General features: G+C 45.3%; 1 protein-coding gene across 1 annotated transcript in view; it reads left to right on the forward strand.

Moving 5' to 3' along the window:
• HEPHL1 (hephaestin like 1) overlaps positions 1 to 21,457 on the forward strand; it is a 38,310-nt gene extending 16,853 nt beyond the window's left edge. Inside the window, exons 8-20 of the mRNA XM_050892538.1 lie at positions 150 to 281; positions 3,047 to 3,258; positions 3,704 to 3,854; positions 5,068 to 5,280; positions 11,200 to 11,413; positions 13,065 to 13,204; positions 14,037 to 14,177; positions 17,316 to 17,422; positions 17,875 to 18,097; positions 18,844 to 18,983; positions 19,603 to 19,762; positions 21,095 to 21,175; positions 21,255 to 21,457. Coding sequence (XP_050748495.1) covers positions 150 to 281; positions 3,047 to 3,258; positions 3,704 to 3,854; positions 5,068 to 5,280; positions 11,200 to 11,413; positions 13,065 to 13,204; positions 14,037 to 14,177; positions 17,316 to 17,422; positions 17,875 to 18,097; positions 18,844 to 18,983; positions 19,603 to 19,762; positions 21,095 to 21,175; positions 21,255 to 21,457 — 2,117 coding nt within the window. The remainder of the gene's footprint in view (positions 1 to 149; positions 282 to 3,046; positions 3,259 to 3,703; positions 3,855 to 5,067; positions 5,281 to 11,199; positions 11,414 to 13,064; positions 13,205 to 14,036; positions 14,178 to 17,315; positions 17,423 to 17,874; positions 18,098 to 18,843; positions 18,984 to 19,602; positions 19,763 to 21,094; positions 21,176 to 21,254) is intronic.

The following is a 21,457-nucleotide window of genomic DNA, read 5'->3' on the forward strand; positions in this document are numbered from 1 at the left end:
CCTGTCATTACATCTGGTTTGAATGCAGATCCACTTGGATCCAGAGAGGAATTTTGTGCACGGAGCTGCCAGTCAGCCCTCTCTTGTTTAGGTGGAAATATGTTAGAGGGTAGTTCTTCTAATATCTTCCTTCACTCTCTTTTTTTAAGGCCCCATTATAAAAGCTGAAGTGGGAGATACAGTGCTAGTTACTTTTGCCAACAAAGCCAAAAGAAGCTATAGCATTATGGCCCATGGTGTAAGCTTCAGCAAGCTGTCGGAAGGTGCTCCCTACTTAGATGGTAAGCTTTGACTGTACTGCTGTATCATCACATACAGAATACCTGAGTCTAAAGATCTGTTGCTCTGCAGGTTTGTCGTTTTTGTGGATGCTAAGGCACAGAAGGGATGATTTGATTAGTTTGTATCTACCCTACATGTCACAACCCATGGGACTTCCCAGTCTGCCAATGCGCTGGTTCTTCCCCTTGGACATGTGCCAGACAAGGCATCTAAAACTAGCTGAGGTCCATGTTGAGCAAAAGTCACAAGCACAATCCAATTTATATTAGTTCTAATCTAATATCGTTCAACTGCAGTCAGTGGATCTCCTCTGGACATGCTCCAGAATTACGAAGCTTAGGATCTGACATGATGCCCCTGCTGAGTCTTTGGATATAGCTATCCACATGGTCTGGGTTGCTTCACTCCTGATTCTCTAATCCCGGTCGGGCATTGCCCTTGCTTCACTGTCAGGATAGTCAGTGTTGGAGGCAGCTTTTATCTGATTCACCTGGAATGTGAAGCAGCGACAATCCTTATTAATCCTCATAAATTTGTAAATGCTGAAACAGAGCATTTACCAAAGGCTTCTTCTCATTTTGTGCAAGGACAGGCTCTTTATCACCTAAGTTTGACCATTAAATGTTAAATGTCATGTTTAATTGGTAGGCACCTTTTTCAGTCAGTGACAAGAAGCAAACCCTTTAGAGGGTGAGAAGTCCCATTTACTTTGAGCACCTGTTTTAGGAGACAGTAGGTCACCCTCTGGAGATGTGTTTTTGTCTCCATCAACTACAGAAGAAGCCTAGAGTTTGGGTTAGGGACTAAGCTTTAGATGGCTCAAGTAAGGTGAGCTGAATCCCACCCGTAGTGTCTACAGAGATAATATTGTGGTCTCTGAAAAAGTTTTTGCTGCATTTGCAGCACTGAAAAGAAAGGCAGGTTTCTTGTTGTCTAAATTGCTTTGTTCCCACTACAACACATCAGAAAGAAACTCACGGGACATAATCTCTCTTTTGAGAACTGCTAAGAGAATTAGGTCAACATGTAAAACTCATAACATCATACAATAAAATCAATACAAAAGACTTTATTAAATTCTGTTGTCTCTAGTTGCTGACCTTGCAACACAACAAATTTGCCAGCAGGCCCCAATGCATCATGAAACAACTGCCTTAAGTTCAGCCTTGAAGAAGGTATCTGCACACATCCTAATGCCATCCGTGTCAGATGTAGTTCCCTGATGGAAGTGCAGCTTCCCTCTGCTCACAGTCCTGTCGTGCTTTCATTTAATGCTCCCCAGTAACAGCGTCCATCAGCATTGCACGCTTTGGTGTGGAGCAAAATCAAACCAAATCCTACAATTCAGCAGCAGTGTGTGCTGTGCACCTCTGGGTCTTTGGAGAGGAACCTGACTCCAGATTCATCAACAATCTTTCTGCCCCTTCTTCTCTCCTTGTAACCCTTGTATCTTGGATTTCCATCATATCTATCTACAAATGTATACATGTAGAGGCCCTACAGAGGCTGTAGGTTTACACTGAAGGTAAATGATTTTTCAAAGGCTGTGCACTGTCTGAGTGCAGCTTATTCATGTGAAAATACTGTACATAAATGTACTTACAGACATCTACAGATGTCTGCAGACATCTTTTTTCAATTGTGCTCTCAGGAAATACTCTCCCATGTTGCATTTGACACTTAACCAATCTCAGAGGGTTTTTAGGTCCAAATCAGTGTTCTCCTTATTGAGCACTGTTGCAGGACGAATCCAGTAGTATCAGACACTGTTGAAGCAGTACTCTACTTTGTATTGCGGTTTGCAGCAAATAGTATGTGTTCATATGTCATACTGCTATTTTCACTTGTGTCTAAGTTTTCAAGAGGATCCTCTTGGAGTATTAGAGAGGAGCGTTAGATCAGTGCGGTCTGCTGCTGCCAGACATATCTGACCGTGCTGAGAAAATCCAGTCAATGGATGCCTAATCGTTAAACAAAATTTCTATTTTGATCTTCCTCATAGCAAAGTCCAGAAAGGTTACTTAGCACCGTTTTTCTACAAAGGGTGCAGGGCCGACCCCTTTTCCCAACTTTCCTTTCAAGTCCCTTTTGTAAGTCCTCTCTGAGTGGATACTAATGCTCTTTTACAGTGGCTAAATTACATGAGTGGTGCTACATCCACCATGTGCACGGCAGCAGACAATGGCTTAAATCCTTTAAAAGTAGCTTCCAAAAAAAGTAACAGCAGCTGTCCTCTGGAGACTCTGACAGAGGTTCCTGTGCATTGCCACAAAATCAAAAAGAAACAATTACCAGGACCAGATTTATTCTGAATTCCTAAAGAACCACAGCTGCAGCTCTGCTCACTGATGTAATTGCTTTGTTGGTGCTTAATGAAAAGCCAGAGTCTGCGTTTGTGCCGCAGATGAATCTCTCGATAGGGCAGGTAAGCTACAAACATTAGAGGAAGCCATTTAAGCACAAGGATGAGCTCTTCGTGTCTTATCTGATTGAATCCAGATAATCCAGATAGCATCAGAAGGTGTCTGGATGAAGCAGCTAAACTTGTTCTGCGGGGAACGAGCTTGGTTGTCCCCATGGCAAAGGACTCCAGTGAGATGTCCAGTGAGAAGTGCCCAGACTATGGGATAGTGCTCGAGCTGTGGCTGCAAGGGGGAGCTTGTCCACAGAAATCAGCAGCTATGTCTGACTCTCAGCTAATGCTTGTATTCAGGAAGACAAAACCTTCCCATTACCTTGGTGCTTCTCAATTTTCTCTCTGCAGGCTATCTGAAGCCAGGAGCCCACGTTAAGCCAGGTGAAACGTTCACATACAAATGGAGGGTGCCTGAAAATGGAGGTCCAACAGAGAGTGACCCCCCATGCCTTACCTATCTGTACTACTCAGCCACTGATGCCGTCAAGGACACCAACTCTGGCCTCGTGGGGCCTTTGCTGGTCTGTCGGAAGAACACGCTGAATCACGACGGGACGCAGGTGCCCAACAGGGACATCTGCTTGTCCCTAACAGCAGGGTGGTGCACTGGGGGGGTTCCCATATGGGTTAATCTGCCCAGTTCCCAGCTCAGTTTTAAGAGATTAAACAAATGTCATTCCTCAGGGTAAAAGCTGACCTAAGGGGATGGTTAGGAAGATGACACTGTCATTCCCCAGTATTCTGGCTCATCCCTAGGTTTTCCATCTTTTCCATGCACTTATTAGCAAAGAACGCATCTTTCCACCCTAAGTAAGTAATGGACACTTTATTTATCCTTCTGGCTGATGGAAGAGTGCCAATCCCTATCTCTACAAGGACATAGTAAGAAGGTGGCTGCAATTTTTGGGGGAAAGAAAGCTTTGTATAAAAAACAAAAAATCATTTTTACTTGGATAATTCTGCACAGACTTTTTTTTAATGTCTTGGCTTCCTTCTTGGCTACAGAAAGGAATAGACAGAGAATTTTACCTCCTCTTTTCAATCTTCGATGAGAATGACAGCTGGTATCTGAAGAAGAATATTGAAGCATTTACTGGAGACCCTTCAAAAGTAGATGAAAACGATGCAGATTTCAAGGAATCCAACAAAATGCATGGTATGAAATATCTAATATCTGTTAATGATACCTTTTCTTCAATCATATTAGGAAGATGAGTTGGCAGATTTTATCATCATTCACAGCCGACTGCAGTGCACCGGAGGGTGAGGTGGAAAGCTGTCAGTCAGCTTATGGTCAGCTCCTGATGCCCTTGGAGCGCATGTTGAAACCCCAGTCACATTAGCAATGAATGCATCCACCTACCAACTACACCTAGAGAAAGGGAACAGAGAGTAGCTTTTAGATACAACACTTGTGTCTATAAAAAGGCATAATGCCAGAGTCAGGCACCAACTGCAGAAGAAGCCAATGTTCACTGGTGATTTAAATTTCACTGCTGGCCTTGGCACTGATTCAGACAAGGAAGGTCCACCTGCTCTGCTCTGCCAGCTCCCACTTGGGCAGTGACCACTTCTGGAAGAGGAGAGGCAAAGACTAGGGGAATGGCCAATAATATTTTAAATCACTTCTGGATGTAAGTATCTGACTTCAGCATGGACCTCCTCCAAGTTATTCCTGACATGGCAGACTTGAGCAAATCACATCATAACCTCTCTTTGTTTTAGTTTGCTGAAGAGCATGGAGAATATATATTGTTAGAGAACCTCAGGGCTTTCTGGACCCATCTATTTTATTCTTCTGTTATGAGGTGGTATCTCATACTAAAGTTTTGTTCTGCCATAATATCTTTCACTCAGTGATCACAGAGAGCATTTGAGGATTAGGGAGCTTAGCCTCATAACACCCTTGTGAAAGAAAGAGATATATTTTGGAAGTAAAAGTGGAAATCAAAGGTCAAAATCACATAAAAAGTCTCCATGAGAACTGAATTTATAACTTGGACTCTTTATGGCCCACTCCATGGCCTTAATGTTCTGGTTATACATTCTCCAGGCTGAAAGGAGGTACCTAATTTATACACTTAACTGGTGTCTGTGAGGCACCCTGAAAAGCTCGGAGGAGAAGTGCTACATTACTGCAAAGGGCTATTACAAGATTTTACAGGCTAAAAAAAAAGGTAGAAGCTCAGAGGAATAGCATTTAGACATTAATTTTGTGTCATCCAGTGCTACCTTTGCTTCACAAAATGCCCCTTTAATTAACACCGTGACTTGCTGAGTCGTGAGTCTCTTGCCAGGAAGGTGGTAGGAGGCTCTGTAATGAGTTTCCATCGACCTGCTGCCAACCGGGCCCTTTCCTTCTCCTCCAGCTGTCAACGGCTACTTGTTTGGGAATCTACCAGGCCTGGCCATGTGCAAGGAAGACAAGGTCTCCTGGCATCTCATCGGGCTGGGCAGTCACTACGACATGCACGGGGTTCATTTTCAAGGAAACACCATCAACCTGAGAGGGACGACGAGGGACGGGCTGGCCTTGTTTCCTCATTTATCGGGAACAGCACTGATGCAGCCAGACCGCGTGGGTACGTTCATGAACTTGTCTTGGTGGTGTGGCATGTGCAGAAATCAGGCAGCCAAAATAACAGTCGGTGAGATGCTCTGCTCTGCACGAGGGAGCCTGAAAGCGCGGAGACTGTGGGGACCGGGCGTAGCTGAGAATTCAGGCTGGGCTACTTTTCTGGGAAGGTGCTATAAATCAAATATGTATGTGCAACAAAGAGTGGAGGCTTTGATGACCTTGGGATAGGCAGAGCAGCAAGCAGAGAGATGGCTAACGGGATGCTCACAGAATTTCCGTAACTCTCAAAACAGGCTTTTTTAGCAAAGATAAAATTCACCGCTATGTAGATAGTTAGCATCCTTTAAGGTATTTTAGGACTTCAATAATACTTTTTCAGTAATAATTAGTCTTTAGGAGTTTCTTCAGAAGCGTATACGTTAAAGATACTTTTAATTCTCATGTATAATCCAGTGATACATCCTTCAAACTCAGAGGGGGTGAATTGTTTGTTGGAGACACCAGATAACCTTCATGACAAAGCGTGCAATGTTACTTTTCTTTACATTGGTGCAACTCTGTTTAAATCAACAGAGTTATGCAAGGCTATGCCAAGGGTCATCCTTGGCTGGAGCACCTGATTGATAGAAATATTGGTTGGCGCTGTGTACATGCCAGGTTAGACCTCTGGCACTGGTGTCTATAAGACAGCAGATTCTTTTCTTATGTATATCCCATACATTTCCACCATCTGTCATGAAACTGCACTGCAGGACTCACACTAAACAATATATTCTAGGAGATATTAATTTTTGCCAGCTAACCTTCTACTGGCAATAAAGGAAATTGAATGAATTATCAGATCTTTACAATCACCAATGCATGTGATTTTCTTTAACTGCATGTTATGTTACCTTTTTCATCGCTTTTGCCCTAGAAGCACAACAAATGGACTGAGATCCAACCTGGACAGAGCTATGTTTCTAATTTTGGTTCCATATCTGACTCACATACAAAGCAGCTGTGAAAGTGCTTTCCTCCTTCACAAGAGTGCTAGCAGGTGGAGCTACACAGGACTACATTGTGGTCAGCTTCTGCTTCAGTAAATGGGAAGGGGAGTACAAATGTTAAAACCTGCCCAGAGACATGCCAAAAGATGCTCCCACTGTCACTGCAGCCTTTGGCCATCAGAGCTACAAAAAAAATGGCCCATGGTGGTTTGGCCTTTCATGGAGGGAGAGCAAAGGGTCAGAAAGCTGCAGTTTGACTCAATCATTTTTATACCATATAGGTGCATATAAAGAAATGGTTATAAGCAGCATCTTCCTGTTTGTTAGAGGCATTCTTGTATAATGGGTCTGTATCTGTATTGCAAACTCTCTAAGAGGCCTCCATTAGCCTGACTACACCAGACAACTGCAGGGGCTCAGTGGAGAGTCTCTTGCACCCAAGGCTGGCACAGCGGCTCTGTGCTCAGGGACAAGGAAACAGCATCTCTGAAACACACCCCCTGTTTCTCTATGCCTTTATCAGTGTTTGCAACGCACACTCCTCCTAAGTCTTCCCGTCCTCCCCGTAGGACACGTCTGCAGCATGGGCAGCACTAGTGAAGGCTTACTGGCAAGATTGTTCCTGCTGCCAGACTTCTAATCAATTGCTTTTCAGAGCTCCCTTGGCTAAGCTAATCTAACTCAAATAGTTAGAAGTAATTTATGGAGATTTTTGAGCAAAGATGGAGCAGGCTAGTGTTTCCTATGGAGCAAAAAGTTACTTGCTGACTTATGGATCTCTATTTGTGTCTACCTTCACATTTTGCTTTTAGTTGAAGAACCTGTTGTAATGTAGGAGTTACAGGCCACAACCCTGCACTGTCTTATGTGCATGTTTGCTCTTGAGTGTGTGAATGTCAGCCTGAATCCCCATCCTCTTACATCCTGGGACCACAGAGCATGTGGTGACTAAAGGAGATGATTGGTGCATATCCATTTTATCAACTAGTTTCTCCTTCAGTCCCCTTAATTTTTCAAAGCCAGTGGGCTGTGAGGTGAGCAGCTCTGCTGCTGGCAGGATCCGCAGCGGAACGCTCCAGCGCGGTGCACAGTGGGGTTTCCCGAACTGGGGGAACCTCCAGGGCAGCCGAGAGAGCCACACGGAGCCCACAGCTCACGCAACAGCGGCGGATGGGACCGGGACAAGGCCAGGAGCAATGGCGGCCAAGCCCCACACACATATAAAAGAAGGCCCTGGGGAGCGCTAGCAACCAGGAGCACTGCGAACAGGGTGGGCAAACAGGGCATGGCGTGGCAGGTTGTGCAGGAAGGGCGCTGAAGCCCTGCCAGCTCGACCAGGGAGCAATGGTATCCACCCGGCAGAAAGCCATGGCCTCTCTAAGCTCTGCACCCGCCAGGACTGAGGCAGCTGCCCAGACAGAGCCGCGGTGGGAACACGCTGCCACCCAGGTGTCAGGCTGCGGGCTGTGCCCTGCTCTTATGCCAGTACCGGACGGCAGCAGTGAGCACCCCTGTGGGAGCTGCGCCCAGGTAGAGGAACTCCTCCGCTTAGTGATAGAGCTCCAGGAGGAGGTGAGTAGGTTGAGGAGTACCAGGGAGTGCGAGAGAGAGAGAGAGTACTGGAATCGCACCCTATCTCCCCTGAGACAGGCCCGACAGGCAGACAGGACGCATGATGCGGAGGATTCCCTATCCTCTCCCGGCCTGGGTGAATGCAGTGACTTCAGGGATAGCGGGCAATGGCGACAAGTTCCTGCCCGGCGCAGCAGGCGCGTCTCCTCTGTGACTGCCCCACCTTCCCGGGTGCCCTTGCATAATAGGTATGAGGTGCTGCAAGTGGAACCGAACAACGAGGACGACGGTTCATCTAGCTTGGACATGTCACCGAGGTTAAGTCGGCCTATGCCCTGCGTCAAAACTGGTTCCATAAAGAAAAAAAGATGGGTCATTGTCATAGGAGACTCCCTTCTGAAGGGAACAGAAGGCCCAATATGCAGCCAGGACCCACTTCTTAGGGAAGTCTGCTGCCTCCCTGCAGCCCAGGTTAAAGATGTGAAGAGAAAGCTTCCCACCCTGGTATGGCCCTCAGATTATTATCCATTGTTGATTTTTCAGGTAGGCAGTGATGAAGTTGCAACAAGAAGTCTGAGGGCAATCAAGAGAGACTTCAGGGCCTTGGGACGACTGGTTAAGGGATCAGGAGCACAAGTAGTGTTCTCCTCTATCCTTCCAGTTGCAGGGAATGATGAGGGAAGAAACAGGAAGAGCCAGCAGATCAATACCTGGCTCCGAGCCTGGTGTCCCTGGCAGAATTTTGGGTTTTTTGATCATGGGTCAGTTTACACAACACCAGGCCTGCTGGCAACTGAGGGGGTACACCTGCGTCAAAGGGGGAAAAGAATCTTTGCACAGGAGTTAGCAGGGCTCCCATTAGCTGGTGAGTGAGCCAAGGAGGGAAGGCGCCCCGCTGGACCTGTTGTTTGTGAACAGAGAAGGACTTGTGGGTGATGTGATGGTTGGAGGCCGTCATGGGCATAGCGATCACAAAAGGATAGTTTTCGATTCTTGGAGAAGTGAGGAGGGGGGTCAGCAGAACTGCCACCTTGGACTTCCGGAGGGCAGACTTTGGCCTGTTTGGGAGCCTGGTTGACAGAATCCCTTGGGAGGCAGTCCTGAAGGGCAAAGGAGTCCAGGAAGGCTGGACTTTTTTCAAGAAGGAAATCTTAAAGGCGCAGGAGCAGGCCATCCCCATGTGCCAAAAGATGAGCCAGTCGGGAAGAAGACCGGCCTGGCTGAGCAGAGAGCTTTGTCGGGAACTCAGGAAAAAAAGGAGAGTTTATGACCTTTGGAAGAAGGGGCAGGCAACTCAGGAGGACTACAAGGAAGTTGTGAGGTTATGGAGGGAGAAAATTAGAAGGGCCAAAGCCCAGCTAGAACTTAATCTGGCTACTGCCGTGAAAGACAATAAAAAACATTTCTATAAATACATTAGCAACAAAAGGAGGGCTAAGGAGAGTCTCCATCCTTTCTTGGATGTGGGGGGAAACATAGTGCCAAAGGATGAGGAAAAGGCTGAGGTACTTAATGCCTTCTTTGCCTCAGTCTTTAATAGTAAGACCAGTTGTTCTCCGGGTACCCAGCCCCCTGAGCTGGAAGGCAGGGACGGGGAGCAGAATGAAGCCCCCATAATCCCAGGGGAAATGGTTAGCGACCTGCTCCACCACTTAGACACACACAAGTCTATGGGGCCGGATGGGATCCACCCAAGGGTACTGAGGCAGCTGGCAGAAGTGCTCACCAAGCCACTTGCCATCATTTATCAGCAGTCCTGGCTAACCGGGGAGGTCCCAGTTGACTGGAGGTTAGCAAATGTGACGCCCATCTACAAGAAGGGCCGGAAGGAGGATCGGGGGAACTACAGGCCTGTCAGTCTGCCCTCAGTGCCGGGGAAAGTTATGGAGCAGATCCTCTTGAGTGCCATCACATGGCACGTACAGGACAACCAGGTGATGAGGCCCAGTCAGCATGGGTTTAGGAAAGACAGGTCCTGCTTGACTAACCTGATCTCCTTCTATGACAAGGTGACCCGCTTAGTGGATGAGGGAAAGGCTGTGGATGTTGTCTACCTAGACTTCAGTAAGGCCTTTGACACCATTTCCCACAGCATTCTCCTGGAGAAACTGGCTGCTCATGGCTTGGACGGGCATACTCTTTGCTGGGTAAAAACTGGCTGGATGGCCAGGCCCGAAGAGTGGTGGTGAATGGAGTTAAATCCAGTTGGTGGCTGGTCACAAGTGGTGTTCCCCAGGGCTCAGTGTTGGGGCCAGTTCTGTTTAATATCTTTATCAATGATCTGGACGAGGGGATCGAGTGCACCCTCAGTAAGTTTGCAAATGACACCAAGTTGGATGGGAGTGTTGATCTGCTTGAGGGTAGGAAGGCTCTACAGAGGGATCTGGACAGGCTGGATCGATGGGCCGAGGCCAACTGTATGAGGTTCAACAAGGCTCAGTGCCAGGTCCTGCACTTGGGTCACAACAGCCCCATGCAATGCTACAGGCTTGGGGAAGAGTGGCTGGAAAGCTGCCTGGCGGAAAGGGACCTGGGGGTGTTGGTCAACAGCCAGCTGAATATAAGCCAGCAGTGTGCCCAGGTGGCCCAGAAGGCCAATAGCATCCTGGCTTGTATCAGAACTAGTGTGGCCAGCAGGACTAGGGAACAGATCATCCCCCTGTACTCGGCACTGGTGAGGCCGCACCTCAAATACTGTGTTCTGTTTTGGGCCCCTCACTACAAGAAAGACATTGAGGTGCTGGAGCGTGTCCAAAGAAGGGCAACAAAGCTGGTGAAGGGTCTAGAGCACAAGTCTTATGAGAAATGGCTGAGAGAACTGGGGTTGTTTAGCCTGGAGAAATGGAGGCTGAGGGGAGACCTTATCGCTCTCTGCAGCTTCCTGAAAGGAGGTTGTACTGAGGCGGGTGTCGGTCTCTTCTCCCAGGTAACAAGCGATAGGACAAGAGGAAATGGCCTCAAGTTGCGCCAGGGGAGGTTTAGATTGGATATTAGGAAAAATTTCTTCCCCGAAAGGGTTGTCAAGCATTGGAACAGGCTGCCCAGGGAAGTGGTGGAGTCCCCATCCCTGGAGGTATTTAAAAGACGTGTAGATGTAGCGCTTAGGGACATGGTTTAGTAGTGGACTTGGCAGTGCGAGGTTAATGGTTGGACTCGATGATCTTAAGGGTCTTTTGTAACCGAAACGATTCTGTGATTTTATGATTCTATATAAGCATCCTCTCGCTTGACTTCCCATATAGCATCACAGATTAGGTTTGTCTGAGGATGGATCAGAGATGTACAAGGCACAGGACCTAATTTGCCAAGCTGCTTTTTAAAGTTTTTTAAATCGCCTAAATCTCATGCACTTTCCTTTCCAGGCACATTCAAAGTGGTTTGCAGGACTTTTGATCACTTTGTTGGTGGGATGAAACATCTCTACGAGGTCAGCAGCTGCCGTAATACCACCCAAGCCCAGCAGCAGCACGGAGCCATGAGGCTCTACTACATCGCTGCAGAGGAGGTGGAGTGGGACTATGCCTCAAATAAGAGCTCGGCACCGAAGATTTACAACATCAGCAGCAATGAGGAAAGGTATCTAAAGCAAAAAATGCTTGTGGGCGTGGGGCACACTCATAGTGGAGGGGAAACTTTGAAGCATCCTTTCATGAAGCCAGCCTTGTACTTTTTAGGAGGCACTCTTTGCAGAACAAATAAGAGAAAATGTGTTTATAAAGTGACAACCTCTTAGACTAGACTAGTTCATAGGCAGCATTTTCAAATGTTTTCGTCTCAGAGTGTCTTGTAATGCTGTTGAACCCAAGGCGGCTTTCAAGTCCCTAAATCCAAGTGTGTGTTCCAGCCCTGGTTCAACCCTACAATGATGCCCCCCAACCCATTCCTCTCCCTTCCTCACTTCCCCCAGTCTCCCCATCCCAGTGCTCTGGTTTTCATAGAGAAGAAACCCAGGTACCTGTCCCAGACATGAGCCCCTGCAAGCAGGGCAGATGCATTAGGGAGGTGCTGAGCCTGCTTCACTGCAGCGCAGTAGCCCCTGGCTCCCCTGGAAAAGTCAGAAGGCAGTAACCACTGCAAGTGAATCACATCTACACTGCATTGTGCTAAGGAATAAAAAGCATGTGCAGAAGATACGCTTTCCAAATCATATTGCATAGGGAGGTCCCTGAGACCACTTTGGTGAAAACAAAAAGGAACAAGGAACAGATTTCAAAAATAAAGCTTAGAAAAGTGGCTGGGAAACTGCACCCTGTAAAGAGGAAGAGTACAGTAGAGTTGGTAGGAAACATACCTGAAGAGTCACAGGTGATGAAGTGTGTTTAAAGAAAATATTAACAACTCCAGTATTGTTAAAGGCTGCTGTTGCACACACAGTATATTACTACAGTAAGCAGTATTCCTGGGGCATTTTTTGGTTTTATTTAGTACGTTGTGAGCCAACCTCGCAACTCTCCTGCCAGGGGCACCTTGGAGATGAGCTGCCAGGAGACAGAGCTGCTCTCAGAAGAGGGTGAACGCTCTCTTCCGCAGCTGGTGGCGAGTGTCCTCTGCTGGCTAGTCAGCCCTCTGGGATCCCACAGGAGCAGCAACAAACTGTGGGTGACTGCACAAACCTGGAGGGCACAAAAAAACATCCTCTGCCAGGTGCAGAAGGGAAAATACATTTCTCACTTCATGTTCATGCTGGGAAAGCATCCAGCCCTGCGCAGTACATAGCAGCAGAAGGCCAGGGTAAAGCAGCCCCCTCTTATCTCAGATGATGGCATTTGCTTTCGCAAGGTTAGGCTTCGGTTATCATCTTTCTGTGGCTGACTAATAGCCAAGATAGTGAAAGCAACCATCGTGATAAGAGGATTCAGGTTTGCAGGGACAGGCAGTATCTTTTATTGGAGCAGAGGATGCAGCTGGAGGGAGTGGCCAAACCCACTCTTAGCTTGAACTTCGTCTGTGCTCTGACAGCTCTGGTGAAGGATTTGTGTTCCCAAAAGTTTGTGGTGAGTGCAATATATCCTCAGCTTTAGCTGTTTGAAGAGGGTGTGCATTTAAGTGAGGATTATCACTGTTATTATTTGCCATTTAAAACCTCTTGCAGCACCCAGAGCTTCACGTCAATCAGCACGTTGGACCAAGCCGTATATTCTTATCGCACCTATTGTGAACACAACAGTTACTAGCCTTTAGATATGTACAGTTTAGTGCTTTTAATTTTTGCCTTTTTATTTTGCAGCTATGGGCATGTTTTCCTGAGCCAAGAGGAAGATCTGATCGGTTCAAAATACAAGAAGGTGGTTTACAGGGAGTACACAAACAGCAACTTCACACAGCGCAAATTGAGGACGGAGGAGGAGGAACACTTGGAAATCCTGGGCAAGTAACTCTCATGGCTCACAGACCGAGCCTGATAAGTGAGAGGATTGCTTTCCAAAAACTAAAAGTTTTTCCAGCTTTGTTAACATGGAGAACAAGGACCACTGATGCTTATTCCAGGTTATCGGTGATTTTACACCCAATTTGTATAATTGCTGAGCATAAAGATGCTTTCCAAATTAGAGAATTCATTGTCAAACACGAATAAGGAGTTTCCTAAGGAGTACCAACAGGGAGGATGCCAAAATGGCAATTCCAGGATTCACCTTAACTTCAGAGCATGTAATGTAGGGGAGACTCTCATAGGCAGATTAAGTCAGTATTAAGGGGCTGGATTTGTATCTGAAATTGGGCAAGACAAAATTTTACACATGTCATAAAATAACCATCAGCTCATGTTTTTTATGGGGTGAGAAGTGGGCAACAACTGGTTGTAAAGTAGTCAACACTCTCTAGGAATAGATTTGACATTTCCTTTTTTGCAGTGCAAAAGTAAAAAACAGTTTAAAAAATAAAAAAGCTGTTACCAGCTTAAGAAATAAAATTTTTAAAGATACAAAAATGATCCACAAGAGTTTTCCTTAAAAAAAGCTCTCCAAAGACCTGTCTCCACAGTGAACAATTCTTCTCATTGACCGAAAAGAGATGATTTATATATATGGAACTTTCCATCAGCTGAGATAACAAACTGGTTTTGATGCTTTTGCTGAAAGAATAGAAAAGCCCGAGGGGTTTGAGAAAGACCTTGGCTCCTCTCCTAGGCCAAGCTATTGAAAGTTTGTTAAATTCAGAAAAGCAGCATTAATCACTGGCATCTTCTGTTTTAATTTAGGGCCGTTACTCCATGCTGAGGTTGGTGACTCTGTACTGATCGTATTTAAGAACAAAGCCAGCAGGCCTTATTCGATAAGTGCACATGGTATAGAAGAAGTGGGTTGTGAAGAACAACCTGAGACACCAATTACCCTCCCTGGTAAGGCTCTTCTTTTTTTTTTTTTCTTTGAGCTGCAAAGGCTGTATATAAAAACATTTTAACACATGAATGATAATCCCTCTTTCAAGCTTACACATACCTATATGTTCTTCCAGGCATAATACGCTCAACATTTATTCAGATACGATTCTCTATACATGTAGGTTCTTGATCAAGCGAGCATGCCTGGGCAGAGAACGAACCTTTGTTTCTATCAGGGGTAGAAACAAAAATGTAATATCACTGGGCAACCTCCAAAAAAGGCAGAAGCAGACCCATAATCATGGCAAGAGAAGTGTAAGCCAGCACTGCATTTGGCTCCAGACTGACACTCTAACAATGTTTTAAAACCTGAGAAACTCAGTGGTAGAGTTGCAGTTGGCAATACTAACTCTGCCTCTCTCTTAATCTACACAGAATTGGCATTTGCATTCAGAGCTGATGCATAAAATGCAAAATGTAGCTCTCGTGAATTAAAAGTCTTTGAAAAAGTGTACCAAATATGCCTCAGTTTCTAGTGAGGAAAATAGTGGAAAATAGTTCTCACAGCATTGAAATTTTTCATACAGAAAAATACCTGTTAAAATTTTTGTACTTCAATTTTTGTGTTGAGTGTTATATTCTAGTAGGAAGTCAAACTCAAACCTAGGCATTATAGTCGATCCAACATGTACATGCCTTTGCTTCCATCACCCATGCAATTATTTTCACAGTATTTGTGAGCTTCAGTGTGAAACTAAATGAAAAGAAATTCTGATGTACTAAACCTCTTTGCAAGCTGAAATTTCTTTCCTGTAAACAGCTGTATCGATACAGTACAATCACACAGAAATTCATGGCCAAATGTGAGCCAACATCTGCCTTGCTGGAGTTTGACAAAAGAATACCTGTGGTTAATATATGAAAAAAACCAGAAGGAGCTGATTTATATGATTCCCTTGTTTTGTTACTTGCTCCATGATGTTGATGTTGTTTTGTTGACAGTTGAGGTGTAACACTGGGAACACTACTGTCATGTCTTCTGTGTCCACATGGGAGCAGGCTTGGGATGAGTTAGACGAGGGAAGGTGTCTGCATTTGACAGTAAGCCAAGGCAAGGACTCTTCAGCAAGATCTAAGGACAGACTTTTCCTTCGGAGTTTAGAAGCAGCAGTTACCACAGAAAACAAGTCCCTCAAAACAAGAATAATTCCTGAACACTTCAGTCCCTACCACCATCATCTAGAAATCTTTGCTGTCTGTCTTCCTAGGCCAGGCTGGACTGCTCACCCCAAGCTTCACAGAGCCCATCTAGTTCTACTAAATCCTGAACCAGTCATCAGTCAGATTTACATCCTGCTAAATTGTGCTCCTGAGAGCACTGCCAGCTCCTAAAGAGACTATGGGTGTCATGGTAAAGAGATGCAGAGAGCAGATCCATAGCAGCCTAAGCCAAAACAGCTCTCAGCTGCCACAGCTTTGTCCTCTCCCTGTCCATTCCTCCATTTACCCAGCAGCAAAAAGGGAGAAAACATCCATTTTCCTCTTGTTTATCAGTCTTTTCAGGAGTTATGCTTCATTTGCACTTCAAAGATAGGTCTTTGATGCCATCTGAAGTGTCTCAGGTTTTAAGTAGAGTGGAGATTTTTCCATCTACAGCCTCCAAATGTCCTGAAGTGAGGAGTAAAAAGCAACGAAGTGGTGAAGGACTATGGCCAGCCTCTCTTCTTACATCACACCCTCTAAAAAGGGGTGATGACATGTAGGTTAGATACAGGTGGATGACAAACTCTTCCCTGGTGTATGTCTCCATGGCATGAATGCCTCTGAGACTGAGGGGTTTCTTGTTAGTGTTTTCTGCCCTATTAGTGTAGTGTTGTGTCTTGAAAGCGTTTCTGATCTCTGCTGAAGTGTGTAAACCCATGCTGTAATGAACAGAAGGTGCTTGTCCTGTAAGGTTAAATGGTATTGCAACATTTATGTGACACTCATATAGTATGATATTTGAGAGTCACCATTTAATTTTTTGTAATTATTGCTGTACAATAAAACCCACTATTGCATGATCCATCAAAGCAGTGTAGTGGCTCAGCGACACAAAACTAGGCTCAGTCACTTCACAACAATTTAAGCTTGAAAACTCTCCTTTACCCTGATGCCTACAGCTGTTGGCAGCTGTTGGGTTGTGGCTGTACTAAGACCATCGCCAAGAGTTCTGGGATTTCCTTGTTTTCCCCTGACGCATAGCATGTCCCCAGCTGTACTTGGCTTTTGTCACTCTGGAAGACTTTTGGGCCAGAGACTGCCTGGTTCAACATTTCTCCACGACTAAAAAGGGCAAGGTGTTGGCCACATCTTGATCTCCCACCCTTCCCTGCAGTACCAGCAAAAAAACAAAGCAGGGAAACACAGCACAGGTAGTTCATCTGAACATAGATGTGTTTGTGTTCAGTGTAGAGAACTGATCCTCACCCAAATAGATAATTTTTCCATCAAATTGTTCTGGTTTTTTAAATCAGATGTCAGGGAATCTCTGCTCAGGGAGGACGTGGCAGAGGTGATGGCTTTTGGGAAGGGACAGGGGTTCTCTGGTAATTGCTGAGGAGCAGGGGCTTAGCTGGAAGAGGAAAGGACCCCCCTGTTGCTCTGAGTCAGCAGGTTGGTACGTACCCAGCTGTCCTGTCCTGGCCCAGAGCCGATACACTGCTGCAGCACCATCTGCAAAATCCCAGTGGCAACTGCCACATCTTTGTGCCCTTTTCAACTGAGAAAGTCCAAGAAACATTTTTTGGCGCTTGGCTCCCAACATCTTCAACTGACCTTAAGCATCGGCATCCAAGATCATTGATCTGCTACAAGTTTTGCCCAAGCAGAAAGATGAAAAGTCCTATCTCCAAACTTCCCTCTGTGGGATGCCACTGTTGCCAGCATCATTTGCAGATCTCCTTTTCTGGAGGCTATCTGCCTTCATTTACACCGCTAGAACCTCATCCACCTCCTGGAAGGCAGAATCACATCCATATCCCATTGCTGCATGCTTCCACAGATAGTTTTAATGCAGATCATTTTTTGATGAGGAGGGTAGCAGATCTCAGTTACATACTGTTCAAAGCCTCTAATACCCAGCTGCTCTTGGTAAAATTGTTCTCTCTGTTTCAGGGGAAATAAACACCTACAGGTGGAACGTCCCGGAACAATCCGGCCCTGGTAAAACAGATCCAAACTGTATCACTTGGGTTTATTATTCAACAGTGAATTTTGTAAAGGTAACTAAGAAATGGTCACTAAAGACTATATTGCTTTGGCTAAGGCATCCTGCCTTGCATAATGTTTCTGAAAGGATCCTGCTTCACATTTATGTGAGGACCACAGGCTAGAGGAACGATTCAGAGAGCTCGATGCTTTGTCCTCTTTGATAACAGTTGCACGTGCCTGGGTAATTTAATCTACTGAAATCCCCAGGGATACACCATGGTGATGTGATTCCCTCCTTAAATAATAGTTGAACGGATTTGGGGTGAAGGCAAAACATTGCTTTGCTACATTAACATAGGGACATGTAGAGAAAGATATCTCTAATCAGACAGAGTAATGATTTTTTCTCATCTGATTGATAGGGAAACAGAATTTCATCTTTATTTAATCTGTAGTTAATCTGTATCTATTTCATAACTGGATGAACTGAAAATCTGTAATGCATATATTTATTTTATTTCAGGACACATACAGCGGTCTGATTGGGCCTCTTGTAGTTTGCAGAAAAGGAATTCTAGATGAAAGAGGTCTAAGGAAAGACATTGATCGTGAATTTACTCTGCTGTTTATGGTGTTTGACGAAAATAAATCCTGGTATTTGAAAGAAAATATTGAAACATACCTTCATAAGAATCCTGATGATTTTAATTCCACTGAGAACTTTGTAGAAGGCAACAGCATGCATGGTATGTAGGACTTGGTGGCAGCAGCCAAGAGGACAGAGGTTTATTTTTCACAGCCCTTTTAGGAAGACCTTGGACTTAGCCTGCAATTACCCAGTCATGTGACAACTTCATAAACTGCAACTCTGGAAACAAAAAGATTTCATAAGGCCCAGCCGAGATATTTTTCTAACAAGATAGTTTAATCTTATACTCTTGGGAAGAGGCTGCCCTGCCAGACTTCTCTTGTCATTTGGGAGCTGCGTTCCTTGCAGGCTTGTTCTGTAAGAGCATAAGGATGACATTTTAAAACTATGGCCGTAGTAGCAACCAGCCCAGGAGCCAGCGAGAACAGACTGGACGGGGGCAGGAACAGCCCTGGCAAAGAAAACTTCTCTTTCTACATTTGGTACCCATTTTAGGCAACAACTCTATTCCCTCTTTTTCCATGTAGCTTCTCAGCGTAAATCCTGTTTGTTCAGGAGTTCAATCTCAACCAGTAAAAAACCTATCCGATGCTTTTCAAGACAGAAAAATGGTTGCTGCTGTGCACTTAGATGATTTGGATACTGAAACAAAAACGTGACTGTCTCCCTGCAATGGCAGTGGTCACTATGGAGAGCCCTTGCCCTGGCCACACATGCCTGTCCCCTCTCTGCCTGGGCACCCCTTTTCCCCAGAGAGAAAGTGCAAAGGGTGCCTGAAGTGGAGGTTATCATCACCTGTACCATGGCCAGTTATTAATCAGTTCTATTTTGTCATTCTTCCAGCAATCAATGGGAAGATTTATAACAGTCTCCTCGGTCTAACGATGAATGAAGGTGATAAGACAAACTGGTATTTGATAGGAATGGGCAATGAAGTGGATATACATACAGTTCACTTCCATGCACAGACCTTCATCTTCAAGGTTGGTAAAATTAATCAAAGTAAAACCTTTATAGTGTGATGGGAAATTTCTGCAAAAAAGTCCAGGTTCTAGCCTGGTTTTGCAGCTTGGGCACAGAGCCCTGAGCTGATGCTGAGGTCGGTGGGAGTTTTGTGTGTGACGGAAATACGAAATGAATGAGATCCTTGCAAAGCGTCTATTACTCTGAGCCTGTTATGAAACATGAATAAATGTCACTATTTGGGGACATGGTTAGGTGGGTTAAAATACATGTTTACCCATGGGTATAAGGGAAGATACAGGGAGGAAATCAGAGAGAGTTATGCCTGCTTAGAGTATGGTTTTATGTTGTGACAGCTTGCCACTGGCAGGACTATCTAAAAAATCTGTCTTTCAAAGAAATGCCTGTGCTCAACCAGCACCTGAAGTCCTCAGGAGGGGTCTCCTGTTGTTAACTAATTAATTGATTAAACGAGAGGTGTCCACAGACCTCAGTTGCCCTGGATGAGGCTCACTAGAAATGTGTAACAAGAAGCATTTGATCTGCCTTGAGGAGGTGAAAGTCTAACTGGAATATTTCAGTGCCCATGGTGGGTATTTGAGGCACGACTCTCACGATGCTGGTTTTGCCTTGCCACAGACAGATAAGGACCACAGAGGAGACGTATATGACCTTTTTCCTGGGACTTTCCAGACAGTTGAACTCATAGCAGAAAACCCTGGAACATGGCTTCTGCACTGCCATGTAGCCGATCACATCCACGCTGGCATGGAGACAACCTACACCATCAATAAATCAGGTGCAGTATCAGAAACATGTCCGAGGTCTCGGAGGTGGTATTGCAGCAGATTGGATGGAAGGTAGGGAGGAAAGAAAGAGAGCTAACATCACCGCTGCACCCTGCAAGCTGGTGGGAAGCACCTGTACATTACTGCCATGGCCAGTTAGCATCATCTAGGAACAGGACAAACACCCTTAATGATATGGCAAAGACAGTAATCTTTGCTGCACTCTGCAACTTAAAAACAGTTGGTGCTTCACAAGAGCCCTCCGAAGACAGTGGCAGCCTGTGGACCATTAGTCATCCGCAGGTGCTGCAGAAAACAACTGCAAAGCTATTTTTCAGCCTTGCTGCCACGTGGTGTGCGGGAGGGCCTGCAGGCTGGCATGGTGCTGGTTCCTCCCTGCAATCACTGGCGGCTCCCAGAGCTATTCGAGCTCCTTCCTGCATGGGCAGAGACCAGCTGAGATACAAGATGCTCCAGAAAATGATCGTTCATCCTGTCCAAGAAATAGGTGATCCTTTGACTAAGAAAAGTTGGGAAACTTTTTGAGTGGTGCTGGTCCCTTCCACCACTTGTGAGTGAAGTCAAAAGTGCTTTGTGAGCCTCTCCACATCACATAATTTCACTAAACATCTGGATCCAGCATCTCCTGCTTGGGTCCCCACCAGGCTTGCTACTCTCTTCGGCATGGGTTGCAAGCAGGCACACCTTGTACCTGTAACCTTGTAGCAGCAGGATGACAAATGTAATGTCAAACATATCCAAAATACTCCTTCCTTGGATAAGGTGAATTTATTTTATACCACATATTCATGCAGGCTGTGAAACTTCAAATGAACAAGCAATTGCACAACTGAATCATAGAATCATAGAATGGTTTGGGTTGGAAGGGACTTCAAAGATCATCTAGTTCCAACTCCCCCTGCCTTGGGCAGGGACGTGTTTCACTAGATCAGGTTGCTCAAAGCCCCGTCCAACCTGGCCTTGAACACTTCCAATGATGGGGCATCCACAACTTCTCTGAACAACCTGTGGCAGTGTCTCACCACCCTCATCATAAAAAATTTCTTCCTTGTGTCCAATCTAAATCTACCCTCTTTCAGTTTAAAACCGTTATGCCTTGTCCTATCACTACAGTAAGTACTGAAGTAATAGAGATGCTTATAGAGAAGTGGGACGTTGCCCACGGAGCTGGCCAGAGCAATAGCTGTGCTGATCTAATCATGATTTCTGTTCAGATCAACAAGGTAGAAATAATTAAATAAAATCAGCACTACTTTCGCAGAAGAGAAAAAAGTATTTATTAAGGCTTTCAACTTAACTATGCTTTTTCTCTCTCTGCACAGAGTGGGAAGCTCCTTCAGAAGGAGGACTCACAACTGGATCATACGATACAACACCTGCAAAAAACAGAACCACTGCAAAGGGTAAGGATTTTTTTAAATGTAATTTAAAACTCTTCAGATTTATGCATAGATTTCTCATGAACTACTTCTCTTTTAACAGATTATGACAGCAAAGAGGGCAATTTTTTTGGCAAAACTTTGAGTCCCGGAGAGGCCAGCCTGATACTCACAGCCTTTTTTTTCATTGGACTTGTTCTGCTGTCAACAGTATTAATCTTCTTCTGCCTCGTCACCCGCCAAGGAAGCAGGATCCATTACATGGCTCTGCATGACAAAAGTGCACTTCTAAGAGATTCCCTGTAA

Source organism: Gymnogyps californianus, chromosome 1 (assembly GCF_018139145.2).
Source record: "Gymnogyps californianus isolate 813 chromosome 1, ASM1813914v2, whole genome shotgun sequence".
In the NCBI taxonomy this organism is placed as follows: Eukaryota; Metazoa; Chordata; class Aves; order Accipitriformes; family Cathartidae; genus Gymnogyps; species Gymnogyps californianus.